The sequence below is a fragment of the Larus michahellis genome, chromosome Z (genome assembly GCF_964199755.1).
Source record: "Larus michahellis chromosome Z, bLarMic1.1, whole genome shotgun sequence".
NCBI lineage: Eukaryota > Metazoa > Chordata > Aves > Charadriiformes > Laridae > Larus > Larus michahellis.
Window position 1 is genome coordinate 70,487,605 of NC_133930.1, and position 13,634 is coordinate 70,501,238.

General features: G+C 43.3%; 1 protein-coding gene across 1 annotated transcript; it reads left to right on the top strand.

The window, feature by feature from the left end:
* The first annotated feature begins 939 nt into the window (after positions 1-939).
* Positions 940-9,493, top strand: TMED7 (transmembrane p24 trafficking protein 7). Its single transcript, XM_074570355.1, has 3 exons — positions 940-1,272; positions 3,966-4,211; positions 6,541-9,493. Exons 1-3 carry the CDS (start codon positions 1,099-1,101, stop codon positions 6,775-6,777), a joined length of 657 nt encoding a protein of 218 aa, XP_074426456.1. The 5' UTR covers positions 940-1,098; the 3' UTR covers positions 6,778-9,493.
* Positions 9,494-13,634: the final 4,141 nt, after the last annotated feature.

Sequence of the window (13,634 nt, forward strand, 5' to 3'; positions counted from 1 at the left end):
GAATGGAACCCACCCCAACACAAGTCCCCTTTATACCTGTCATATGTGCTTATGTTTCTGCATACCCCAGGCCTGGCCTGGCCTCCCCTCCCCGAGCGCTTCCCCTCCTGCCTGCCACCTCCTTTACCTGCTCCTCTACCTTCACCCCCAACACACGTGTGCACACAGATACTGCCTTTCTTCTTGGTACCCCTATTACAACATACAGGCCCCCGGTAAGGTGGTAAGTGAGGCCGACTCTCATGGGAAGGTGCCCAAGACACAGACAGAAATAGACGCTAGTCACTCTCTGCTGCCAGAACACAGCCCGCCTTTATGGTTTGGGCCATGGTCAAACTGTCAGAAGTTCATTCTCCTGCCTGAGAGACTGGAGCAGAGTTTCCTTTTTACTTTTTTTTTTTCTATTTTTACTACTCGGCCTGATTTACCACAGAACCGAAAATTAGCAGAAGGAAGGAGGTTATCTTTGATTGCTTCTTCTCAATCTGTTTCACACTGTAAAAATAACTGTGTTTCCCGGAGTGCCACTTAAAGCCGACATTCCTGCAGTCAGCGTGAGCACTTGCATCCGTATTTCACCTCTCCGGAGCAACGAACGTTTACGGCCGGCGGAGCAGAGCTCCTCAGCTTCCTCCTCCTCCCTGCCTCCCCAGCGCCGGGAGGACGGGGAGCGCTGCGGCGGGGAGCGCCCGCCATGTCAGCTACGGGTCGTGCCTCGTGGGACCCGGGCGACCGTTTAACCCCCCACCCGGGGTGACGGCGTCCGACGAGTCACGGAGCCAAAAACCCCGCCGCGACCGGGGACCTGAACCGGAGACGCCAGACTCCGCGGCGCCACCGACTCCCCGGGCCCACGCACAGTTCCCCGCCCACCGCCACTAGACCACGCCCCTTCCGCCGCCGCACACCACGTCCGCACGCCTACCCGGAAGCGCTCCCGGAGGGCGGTGGCGCCTAGCGCGGGTACTTCCGGGTGGCAACGCGCTTCCCCCACCTCCGGCTCCTCCGCCACGCCGCCGCCTCCCGCCGGGTCGCCCGCTGCCTCCGCCCGGCTCACTCCGCCTCCCCCCCCTCGCTCTCCTCTCCCCGCCCCGGGCCATGCCGCTGCGGGGCTCCCGGTCTGCGGGGCCGTCAGGGCGGCTGTTGCTTGTGGTGGCGCTGGCGGCCTGCGCCGCCCGGGCCTCCGAGATCACCTTCGAGCTGCCCGACAACGCCAAGCAGTGCTTCTACGAGGAGATCGCCCAGGGCACCAAGTGCACCCTCGAGTTTCAGGTAGCCGCCGCCTCCTCCTCCACACCCACCCCCACCCGCTGACGGAGCTGGGCCCCGGCCCGGCGAGCTGTGGCCGAGGGGCCTGTTGCCCCGCTGGGCCCTGCTGGGCTGCGCCGAGCAGTCCCGGGAGGCGCCTGTCGGGGGAGGCCGGTGCGGAGTTAACGTCTCGGGGGGAAGGAGGCGCCGGGCGCTGCAGTCGGCCCCGCGGATAACGCTGGGCCTGAAAGCCGGCGGCGTGTCTTGTCCCGATGGCTGCCGTGCAGGCTCCCTACCGTCTGAGCCCCTGCGGCGCCCCAGCCCAACGAGGTGCCGCTAAAGCGATTCCTTTGCGGCCTGAGAAGCGCTCGCGTGATGGGCGTGACACAGCTTGGGGAGCTAATGCTTCGTGTTTCAGAGCCAGGGTCATATTGCAAACAGTAAGAAAGCGGTGGAATAGGTTATGCAGTACTAGCAAAGTGTCCCGGGCATATAGCGAGACAGCAGAATTGCAAAAAAATAAAGCATGCAGGCAACTGACATCTTATTGAAGGCTGTGGTTAACAGGGACCTATTAAGTGAGGCTGCACAGTTTTTCTTACTTTTCCCGGTTTCTAACAGTTTGAACATGCAGCCATTGTGATAGGGCATGCTGTGCAGGTTTGAGATGTATTGAGCAAACATCCCTGACAGTTTTGTTGCCTTTGAGTGTATCAGCCTTTCTGTCTTTTCAGTCTTTTTTTCCCTAACCTTTCAGTCAGTCACTTCAGCTGGTGAAATCACTGACAGTACAGCAGCAGCGTGATAGAGAAATCACCCTTGATGATGGGAATCACAGTTACCTTTGGGGGTTTTTGAAGGGGCTATGTACTTTTGTGGTCCGGCTTTTCATGTTGAAGTCCTGTGATTTTTTTTCTGTCCCAGCTGCTGTCCCATATTTTGTATTTTGGGGAATGTTGCTGCTGTCAAATATCAAATCTTGTTACTCTGTCCTACATGTTCTAGTTCTTTCTTAGGTATATCTCTTTTCCTGCCCAAATGTTTCTTGGCCCTGCCTTTTACTTTCATAAAGTCTTTTCTGTGCAGGACTCTGCACCCCCCCCTGCACCCCTGCCAGTTTTGAGGTGGATATGATTGCAGGTTGCTGGACAGATAAGTCTGCTGTTGTCACTTTCGTCGGCAATCAGGACAGGAGTAGCATTGTTAAAAGTAAAGTTTGGATTTCACCAACTGCCAGTAGCTTGAAGTGCTTTGTGCATGTCCTTTGGCAATATGTCTCAAGAGCTGAGGGGAGGCTCAAGCAAGCTCTCTAGGAAGGAACCGTAGGGGAACTTCAAAGCTATGGCAAATCTTTACCGTGTATATGTAAACTGGCCCTTTCAGGGTGTGTGATATAACTGAATGTGAGTGACTTCCATGTAGCTGGTAAAAAGTGTGCCCTTGTCAAATTTGAGATCATACTTCAAAAATTAACTATCATTTCATTATAGAAAATCTTATATTTGTTTTTTCTTTAAACCAGGTAAGAATTTCTGTATGAAAGGCCCAAGTAGATGCAGGCATCCACGAAGAGATATCTAAGGATGCAGGCATCCAAAATTTTTTTGGCTCTTTGTATCCTGTCATCCCAGGAAAAACTGTGAAGATACTGCTTGCCAACTGACTATTTTAAAAATTCATGTTTATGGAGCAGCCACTGTTCAGATCTCATTTCAGTTGTACCATTAAAGTTACCATTTTAATGACTTAAAACCTGAATAAACTGATGTGAGTTTACATGCTATGTGAACTGAAGTGCATACTCGGATACTAAAATGTTTCAGTGATTTCTGCACACGTAAAGGACATGCCTTTAGTCTCTTCCTCCTTCAGCATGCTTTTTCTTAAAAGCAAAATGTTTGGAGCAAGGATTAAGTGTAAAACTACTAGCCTAAGAGTCATCAGAACACCCAAGCTATGAATACTGAAGCTACCAATTAGCCTTTCTGTAGAGGTGGAACAGCTAGTCTACAGAGCAATATGCTGCAGACCAACAATAACTGAAGCCTGAAAAATCTGTGAGACAATCATGTGAAGTTTTGAGTCACTTGTAGGCATTATCTGGATGTGGTGGTTTTGGGAAGAAATCCTGTGGCTGACCGTGCAGGAGGGAGGCACCAGACCCCCCCAGACCACTGCTCTGGTCACAAGCCCATGTGAAGAGGATGACTAGCCAGGTTGAAATACCTGTTCTACTGGTCGAATGCCATTCCTGTGGCCTAAAGCAGCTTGAGCTAATGGGATAGTTATGCTCTTTTGGCCAACATCTTCCTGCATGTTAGCAGTCTCCTCCATCAGAATCAATTCTATGGAGGATGTGTAGGTACAGCAGATGGTTTATTTGTTACATTAATGTCTTTGCTGCCCTATCAAATCTCCTCTACTGTAGCCTTGGCGGTTGTACAGCTATTTATAACAAAGTAACTGAAACTGCTCTCCTAAATGGTTTGAAAATATAGTTGACATTACATATCCTGAACCTGAAGTATTTTGAATTTTTCCATAAGAAAATAATTTTGCAGACTTGCTGTGAAGGATTTTCAAATTAATGCATTATATTTTAAAATACTTGTTAAAGCAACAAATTTTTCAGTGTCACTTGACAAATCCTGTTTTTTAGAAGAAATGTATACATGTCTGTTTTATTAAAAAGGCAATTTCTTGTTTTTTATTCTCAGGTGATCACTGGAGGCCATTATGATGTTGACTGTCGATTGGAAGATCCTGATGGCACTGTATTGTACAAAGAGATGAAAAAACAATATGACAGCTTCACATTTACTGCATCCAGAAATGGAACATACAAATTCTGCTTCAGCAACGAGTTCTCTACTTTCACGCACAAAACTGTGTACTTTGATTTCCAGGTTGGAGAAGATCCACCACTGTTTCCTAGTGAGAACAGAGTAACTGCACTTACCCAGGTAAAAAGCTGTTGTGTTTGACAGTAGCTGTTAGGCGGAGGCAATGTTTTTTTCAAGTTCAGCTGCATTAGATATCTGTGTTGCTTTTGAAAATCAATGGATTGGAGCTTTTAAAATCTGAATTATTGCAAATAAGCTTTCTTTCTGAAAGTAGGATTTGTAGAACTCGGAGCAGAGCTGAGAAGGAATCACCAAGTGCTTAAGAGAAAGTTAGGTAGTAACTTAAATCTTAAACTCAACTCCAGGCCGCTATCTTCTTTTTTGCTGTTATTTTATTAAGGAAACTTCCTTTAAATATGATGCTTCTATGCCTCTTCAAGTGTGGTTTTCACAAACCGTAAATGTCGGTGGAACAGGGTTTTCAACAATCCAGACTTTGGAGGAACTTTGAGAATTGTTTTTACATTTAACATCGTGGAGTTTTTGGGGGGAGGACATAAGCTGACCTCTCGCATAACTGCTGTTTTTAAAATGGAGAAGAAATTTCTAGCAAAACAAATGAAAAAAATTATCCATATTTATCTGGCTTCTAGATATTTGTCCTTTTATAAGACATTATGATTATTATATTCTCAGGAATTTACAATTTTGTACCACCTCTACCCAATCTAAATCCATCAAAACTTGCCTTGAAACATTTGCTTCATGAGTTCCTACTAATGTTCTTACGTTATAACCATCACCAAACCCCTCTTTAAATAACCATTAAAGAATGCTTGACACGGTTGCTATTTTGCTAGTCTGGACTCAACAGTGTAAATAGTGCCTGCCAAATGTCAATGCCCGTTGAATTTACCTCACATGAGTCTGCAGTAGTTGAGATCTGTAAGAGTAGATGAGTTGCTGTGAATTCAGCTACAGCTCTTCCTCTTTCTTCTTGTCATTCCTCTGCTTTATTTTGCGTTCTGATTCTTGATCCTGTATTTTTCCATGTCTTTTCCTTACTTTAGTCTTGATTCTGTTCAGTCTGGGTGTCTATTATGTCTGTTTTTCCCTTTGCTATCTTGTCATCAGTGGAGGGATTTTGAGAACAGAGAAGACGCAGTTCAAGTTTATCGCTAGGTTGTAGCACACGCAATGCAAATAAGGTGTTTGGGAAAGAGAAAGTTAATTTTCAGAGTACAGCACATCTTTGATAAGAAGGTTCTTGTTGCAGTTGTCTTGAGCCTTCTGGCATGACCAGATTTCAGCAGCGTTTCACAGGGACAGTAAAATGTAAATCCCTAAAACTAGAGTAACTTTGTACTTAAATCCGTTGTGCAGACTAGGAGAGCTCTATAACTTACTAGTGAGACCAATGGCAGAACTTAGTTTGGAAAGCCTCTTCTAGAATTTCCTTGAGTAGAATTATCTTAGAGTTGTTCAAACACCAGTCTTGAAAGTTATCAACTTGAAAAGATGGTCCTATTGGGATGTTAAATGTGGCCTTTTATAATAGGTTGTGTGGTCTGATCTTCAGGAAATACTAATTTTAAGCCATAAAACAGAAAACCAAACTGTGACTAGAAATAAGGTATTTTGAAGATCTATTGATTAATGTCTTGGTCATCAAAAGATAGTGAGGGGCTTTTACTTGCTGAATATAAACTGCAAGTGGAAGAAGCTTCCATGAAAAATGATCTACTGCTTGGAAAACTGGTAATACTTTTTTTTAGATGAAAAATGGCAATGAAGGTGGGCAGTTTAAGTCTTTGTCATATGATTATGTTATGGAGCATTCAGGAACACTGAAAGGTAATAGAATTGTACTTTCTCTAACCACTTCTTGTGTACATGACTAAAAGAGAAGTGTGTCTTGCCAAAAGAACACACTGAGTTCAGTAATGTAGATTTTTTTAGAATGTTGTACAACTTTAGTGGGAATTATGCAATGAAGAATGTCAAACTAATGAAACACAGGATCATTTGATACATACTATGTGCATCTTAATGTTATAAGCAACTGTTTGTTCTCCTGGTATGCGTGGAATTAACAACTGGGAGATCACCGACACTTCAAAAGTGTTTCTGATGTTCATTTTGAACCCAAATGTACATGAATTTAAGATTTGTTTAGTCATTCTCAGAGCTCATTGCCTTTTATTACATCAGCGGTTTTACACGCTTCTGTATTTAATAGTCCGTTGCATTCCTGTGTATGGAGCTTGATCAATGTAAGTTAAATTTTACTGCATTTACAGTATTTTGGTCTGAGAATGGACTGAGTTAATCCTTAGCTTGCAAAGTTACATGAATCCTAATTTTAAATATCAAACCACAAAACTTCTGAGAGAAAAAGCACTAGAAGGGTTCTTAATTCAGATGGGTGTGTATTTGTTTGCTTTCCTAGATGGAGTCTGCATGTGTTTCAATTCACGAAGCTTTGAAGTCCGTCATCGATTATCAGACTCACTTCCGCTTGAGGGAAGCACAGGGCCGCAGCAGAGCGGAGGATTTAAACACCAGGGTGGCCTACTGGTCCATAGGGGAAGCGATCATTCTACTTGTCGTTAGTATTGGGCAGGTATTCCTCCTCAAAAGCTTCTTCTCGGATAAAAGAACCACAACAACCCGTGTTGGATCATAACTGGTACTGGTAAAGCTTCGGGTCATTGTGTGATACTCATCTGTAAAAATTAGTGTTCTCCAATTAATTGCAGGTACAAAGGATCTGAGTATATGCAAAATTCAAATGTGTCTACCCCACATCCCATAAAAATCACAAAACAGACCCAAAATATTATGAAATATCTGAAATATTTTAAAAGTACTTCGGAACTTTACATTTTTTTTATGATTCCTATTTTAAATATCTGGCAGTGACCAGCCTCTCTTCATTTCTACTGATTTTAATCCAAACTGAGTTTGATTTTTGCTGGTAAGATTATCCATCTGCAGTATAACACTTTAAAGTAACCCAACAGTCTAGTGTCTGATATGACAGCCAATATATATGAAAACTTGATTTGATTTTAATTTTCAGGCTGAATGTATTGGATCATAAAAAGGCAAATGTGATGAACTATAGTGCATTGTTTTGATTTGCTGTTAAAAAAAAAATCCAGTGATACACCTTGCTTATTTGTAAAATTGTTGCAAGCTTGATGCTACATCACCGTGCAAATTCTGCATCAGCCTGGTAAGTCTCCACTTTCAAATCTAGCTAAATTTTGTACTTTAGTATGTTTGCTTAAACATACATTATTCTATGATAAAATACATGCGTTTCCTCTTTTACTATGTTCGTTTCACTGAACAAATTGTAAGCTGAGACTACTCAGGAAATCCCCTTTCTGTATTCGAAAATCCAAATCTCCAAGTTTATTTTAAAAACATGCAATAAAATAGGGAGTCTTGTACTTTTGTCACTGAAACTGTACAGTTTCTGTACTCACATGCTGCTGCTGCTTTTTGGGTTTAAGACCAGAAGTAGCTTGGTTTGTTAAGCAGCACAGCACCAGCACTGGACGAGGTTATATTATGTGTTAGGCACATACAAAGCTTTTTACCAGATTGTTTTCCTATTAAGAGGCCAATTTGATATTGATACTGCATTGCACGAGTGCTGTAAATTTTACTTTCCTGTGTGTGGTGCACTGATACTTGATGGCCTTGTGCATCTAATTGCCACTCTTTTTTGCTAGTGGTCGGGAAATGTTTTAAATATTTCAGGTTATCTTTTTGGTAGAGTCATAGTTACATTGTTTCCACTTGTCTTTAGTAGCTTATGTACTGTAAAGTCTTGTTTTATTTGGACGGGGAAGGTAGTAAATGTATATACCTACAAGGAGCTTGAATTGAGCTGGTCATAATAAGGCTCATAATAAACTCCTTCAAATCGCTCTGGAGGAATAGGCAGACTGACCAACTCTTAAATGCACACAAACTAAGGCAAAAAGATTTGTCATATATTACTGGCTAATTCAAAAGATGCTTCTCAAGCAAGTTCTCAGTAAGCAGAGAAAGAAAGCTAAACCCTTACTAATTGCCCGTATTATTTCTAGCAAAAAATTTAAAATTACACGTACAGGTGACATTTGAGCAATCTGCAGAAATGATCTAAGATGACTTGGTTTTAAAATCTTGTGACGGCTGAAAAAGAAAAACAAAAGGGCACCTACCATCTGTTGTGAACTGAACTGAACGACTGCTCTCTTGGGCACTGAAGAAAAACCTCACAACAGCTCAAAAATTATTGAAAGGGTCATGGGGGTATTAAAAAGCCTACTATATGTAAAATGCAGGGTTATATGTAATGTTTTTCTATCCTGTACTGAACTTTAAATACTGCAGTACCGTTTGGGGATGTAAACTTCCCAGAAATAAACTTGTAAAGATCATAAAACAAAAAAACTAGGGCTTTCTCCTTAGAATACGAATCTGTGCCTGCACGCAATATTCTTAATTGTACCTATATGCTTTATTCTTGTGTTTCAGCAACTGATATTTAGTACTTCTTGTGCTGCATTGCACACAATAATGAAGCAAGTGGTACACTTTGGGTGCAAGTGTTGGATGAAAACATTATTTAATTTTGCTAGCGTCCACTATTATCTTCTGGACTTTGAATATCACTTGTGTAGCTTTAATGGCAACAAAAGCATTTGTTTTAAAGGTTGAAACGTGTTGGTATTTTTCCCACCGAGTTGTTCTGTGTACTGTCAAAATTGGTAAACAATGGGATAAAACAGATAATGGTTGGCCATCACGTACATGTCTCATTCGTTCATGATGTTTGAATGTGTGAAGTGGGACAGTTCAGCTCAATATTACTCCCACTGCAGACGTTTAGTGGACTTGACTTTTGCATTGAACTTAGGTATCCAAACCAGTCCTCTGCTATCCTGCTGCATGATATGCAGCAATAGCTTCAAAATGCCTTTATTTTTGTGTTATTAAAAACATGGCACAAATACACATGTTTAAACGCAACTGTATATAGTTTTTAAAAGAAGTGACTGGATAGGATGTAATAAAACACATGCTAACATGCAGTGGGTGAAGAAATGCATTGTGACTTTTGGTTAAAGCTGCATTTTTTAATATATGAAAAGAATAGTTTGGGTAATGGTGTGACACACAAGTAAGCGCTCAGCGTTAATGGGGATATAACTGTTTTTAATTGCTAAAGGGCCTGGGTTTCAGCTACTCCTTGGATGTTTTATGTTTACAGAAGTTCTTTTCATGTCCTGAAACATCAGTTCTTGTTTTAGTTTGGGGGGCGGGGGAGGAGTTTAAGTCTGAACAAGACAAAAAGCAGACCCTGTGAATATTGTATGGGAAAATAAAAATTAATATATGAATGCGGTCTGATTGTTTTGTTTGCATGTGGGAATGGGGAGCATTATTCTTCAAAAAAGCTCAAATAATGGTTTGAGTAGTCAGCTTGTCTTTTAACACGTTGCAGTTAATCTGCCACTTGACACTTGGATCATCGCTTCTATTGCTGTACGTCAAGAAGCATACCTGTTCATATTTAGCTGTGCTTTCAGGTCGCTGGAAAAACTCAAGTTTCAGCAAGATAGTGTAGTTACTGGCTCTCCGCTCAGCACGTTTGCAGTGCAGGCAGTAATATTCGTAAATCTGTTCCTGTTGGAGTGGAATTCAAAGTATTTGACTGCAAATGCCAGGAATGATTCGGGACCTACTGCATCTTTTTGCATTAATTCTGTGGATAACAAGGTTAATACGGGATGAGCTAGACAGGTCCATCCAATTAGTGTTGTTTAATGATGGGCTATAAACTCCAAATGTTGTGTAGTATCTAAATGTGTGATTTTATTTTGTGTAGCTTCTTGCTGAATATTAGCACATACCGGTTAAGTTTTGAAAACCATATGGAGTAGGCATCATTGCTTCCTGTGGGCACCTTCGAAAATGGCTTTTTCTTGCCATTTGTGTTTTCTCCTATGTCAGTTGCTGTACATTCAAAATTTTTCAAGATTATTTACAGTACCTGGATTGAAAAAAGCTTTTGTCTGGAAGTATGGGTAAGTTCTGCGCTTTCAGTGGCCCATCACTGTTACAGTCACATAGTTGTCTGGGGTTATTTTAGGTATGTGGCACCCGGGATTTTAAAGTAGCTTAAGACAAGTTGTGGTCTGAAGTCATTTTCCACTGAAAGCTGATAATCTTACATGAAAAAAATTAGACGAAGTGGAAAGATGAGTCAGCGGATCAGCTGACTTGGATGATGATGGATTTTATCAAGGAGGAAGCAGAAATGTGCTCTGGGCACCTGCAACCCATTAAACAGTTTCTTGGGCTGCCAGACTGATTGAGGACACAACTGCAGCAGGGACACCACAACCTGGATTTTGTATGACTTATGGAATGGCAACAATTATTGAATGAAATTTTTGAAGCCTGACACTGCCATTCAGCAGGGAGTTGTGGTGTAACACAGCAGTGTCAGATGCACGTTGTCTGACACAGCTCTGGAGTCATTGCTGTTGACTTCAGAGGCTTTTGTGTGGATTTACCTTCAGGTACCATCAAAGCGTGTCTCCTAATTATTCTTAGTGTTGAAACATTTCATGCCTTTGCTTTCTGCCTAACTGGGCTCTTTACAGGAAGAAGGCATACTTATACTAATGGAGAAATCCAACAATAAGGGTAGCATCATCTAATGTCAACGTTTATTTAAAAGTAAGTCTTAGCAATCCTCATAACTTGGTAACAGTAATTTCCCTCAGACACCGAGTTAGTCTCTGTGCATTTATAACTGAGTGCTAATTCTACTTGTCGGTAAGACCATGAACATGCTCCTTGGAGTGATCGAGATCTTCCAACATCACCTGATTTCTCATTGTTAAAAACAGATTAAACTGGTTTTTCCTGTACAGACAGTGGAGGAGCAGTCCTCCAGGGTGAAATGAAACCAAGAGTTTAACGCCACCCTGAATGAGACAGAAGCAAAGTCTGTCTCTCTCACACCTCCCCTTGACTTCCATGGCTGTCAAATCAAGTTCCAGAAAAGTGAAGTCATGGTGTGGACGCTGATGATCCCGACCCAGTAAGCGTTGAGAGACATGAGGGGAAGCGGCGACTCAGCTTAGGAAGGAGATACTCTGGTTACCTGACAGTAGCAGCTCTCAAAAGGTTCTTTATTTGTATTAAAAAGTCCATGTTACAAACCTCAGGGCAAGATTTCCCATAAGCGTAAGGTGATTTGACTTTGCCGTACTTCGAAGCAGATTGATTTGAGCCCCTCAATGCTGCCTGCCCCCCTGCTGACAAGAACCAGGACACACGTGCCAGTGGTCTGCTCACATCACCGTTGTGCAACACAGCGATTCTGAGCAATTCAACTGCCTTTGCATCTGTTTTACATTTCTTGGCGTTACAGGCTGTTTTGTTGGTGGGCTAAGAGGACAAGGAGTGACGCAGGGGGGATGCTGTAGCCTTATTGCCATCCTTGTGTTTTCAAGATGCAGAGTCCTCTGCTGATGAGTCGTCTGTGCTGTGGTTTTACCAGAGTGCAGAAACTCATCTTGATAGGAACGCCACATTCCTCAGTTCCACTGCTGTTAACGATGTGTTTGGCTGTCAATAAAGGCCGCTGATCAGGACTTCCCAACCATTTCCGTAGCCTGTGTCTCACCCTGTGAGACACTGTCCAGATCGAGGTGCAGCGAGTGAGACGCGATGCAGCAGGATGCAATGGCATCAGTCATCAGCCTGCGCTGCTCAGGTACATGTTTCATAGCTGAATGCGTTTTGCTGGTGTGCTCTCCCAGGAAGGTTGTCATGACCTTCTGCCAGCCCTGTGTGACAGGCCATGGTCAGTGACCAGCTGCCTGCCTGAGAGGTCTCCAGTTGGTGGAGTATTCCCGGCTTAAGCAAGAACCTTCTTGTTAGGGATGTGATCAGTTCCTGTCCATGTCGTGGGTATTCTTCCCTAATTTTATGTACGCAGATTTTCCTGATGCCAAGAACAGCAGTTTTGTTCGTTCCTTACAGCAAATGAATATTCTTTATAAATTACCAAAAAGATAGCATGTTGACATTTTTGATATGCAGGATATCAAGAACTGAGGAGCACTGTTTTCCTTCTGGAAGAAATCAAACATGAGGGAAAAGGCTTTGGGAATGTTAACGTACTGATATGAGATGAGCTTTTTTGGCACAGCTCTGACTTTTGCTCTGGTGTTTGGTGAACACAATACCACTGGGCATCAAGGAAGTATCTCAACAAGGACAGAAAGAAGGGAGAAAGAGAGGCAGAAGAGAGAGAGGGAAGATGAGGAGGAAAAGTGAGGGGGGAGGAAGAAAAGGAAGGAGGGAAGGACTGAAGGAGGGAAGAAAAAGAGGGCAGAGGGGAGAGAGCAGGGAGAGGAGCCTGTACGCTGGGCTTCGGAGGCTTGAGGAGCACCCAGCTTGCTCCCTATGGACAAGAGGTGCTCCCTCTCCTGGGGTGCCCCCAGCACAGGCATGCAGTGCAATCTGCAGGTAGCAGCTGTAATTCACACCAGAATCCTCTCTCTCTACCACATACGGGCACACTCAAAATGAGGAATTCAATTAAAATTGCCCCAAGGGAAATTAGAAGAAACACTTTATCAAAGGTGGATGGAGGTTGGAAGACCAGTAGGCTGTTACGGAAAGGGAAGGTGATGAACAGAGTATGGCAGCAACCAGGAGGTGCTGTGACCTGTGAAACACTCTGCCTCACGTAACACCAGCCTTTAATCCCACTGATGCAAACAGAGAATGACTCTGCAGCTCTCAGCGTCATTGCTTGTCCTAAACTGACGTAAGACAGTCAGCTGCCCACCCATTCTGCACATCCCCTTCCCTCATGGTCAAAGACGCGTAAGACCTTAAGGGCCTCACTTAGTACCCCACCACGCTTGCTCTTCTCTAGAACAAAATCCCCCCCACCCTGAAAATTCACAGGGCAGAAAATGAGGCTGTGTTCCATCACCTGTGCAGATCCTCGGGGGCCAAGCCCTCAGTGGGCTACACCTCGTTAAGTGGAGGTGTGCAACAAGGGGAACTTCCACCCGCTTGCAAATCCCATCTCAGAAAGAAATTCCCTTGCATTTCAAAATACAGCCATGTATTTTGAAAAGCGCTGGAAAATAAGGTTTTTAGTGAAAGTATCTGGTGTGTGTCAGTCTAAATAGTGCAATTTAGTTTCTGCTATAAACTGTAATTCTTTACAATATACCAGAGCAGAGCACATGTCATCTGAAACAGTATATCGAAATGAAGTTCTACCTTGCCAGAATTTCCTTTTTGGAAATGCTTTCCCTCAGATGACTATAATTGCACGTAAGAAGAATCAAAAACTGAAACCTCCCCTTAGTGATAACTGTAAAATCCCAAGAGCTGAAAGTTGAGTCTGTAGGCAGCCCAAAGTCCCACACCCACCGCTGTCAAGGGGAGAGGGGAACACCAGTGGGTGTCCTGGAAGGCCATGGCACCCAGCAGGGCTGGGCC

What these genes read in the sequence shown, in the direction of transcription:
- TMED7 (XM_074570355.1), top strand. Translation starts at nt 1,099, where the DNA reads ATGCCGCTGCGGGGCTCCCGGTCTGCGGGGCCGTCAGGGCGGCTGTTG. An exon ending in AGTGCACCCTCGAGTTTCAG is followed by an intron (nt 1,273 to 3,965) that starts GTAGCCGCCGCC and finishes TTTTATTCTCAG; the next exon opens with GTGATCACTGGAGGCCATTA. An exon ending in GAGTAACTGCACTTACCCAG is followed by an intron (nt 4,212 to 6,540) that starts GTAAAAAGCTGT and finishes TTGCTTTCCTAG; the next exon opens with ATGGAGTCTGCATGTGTTTC.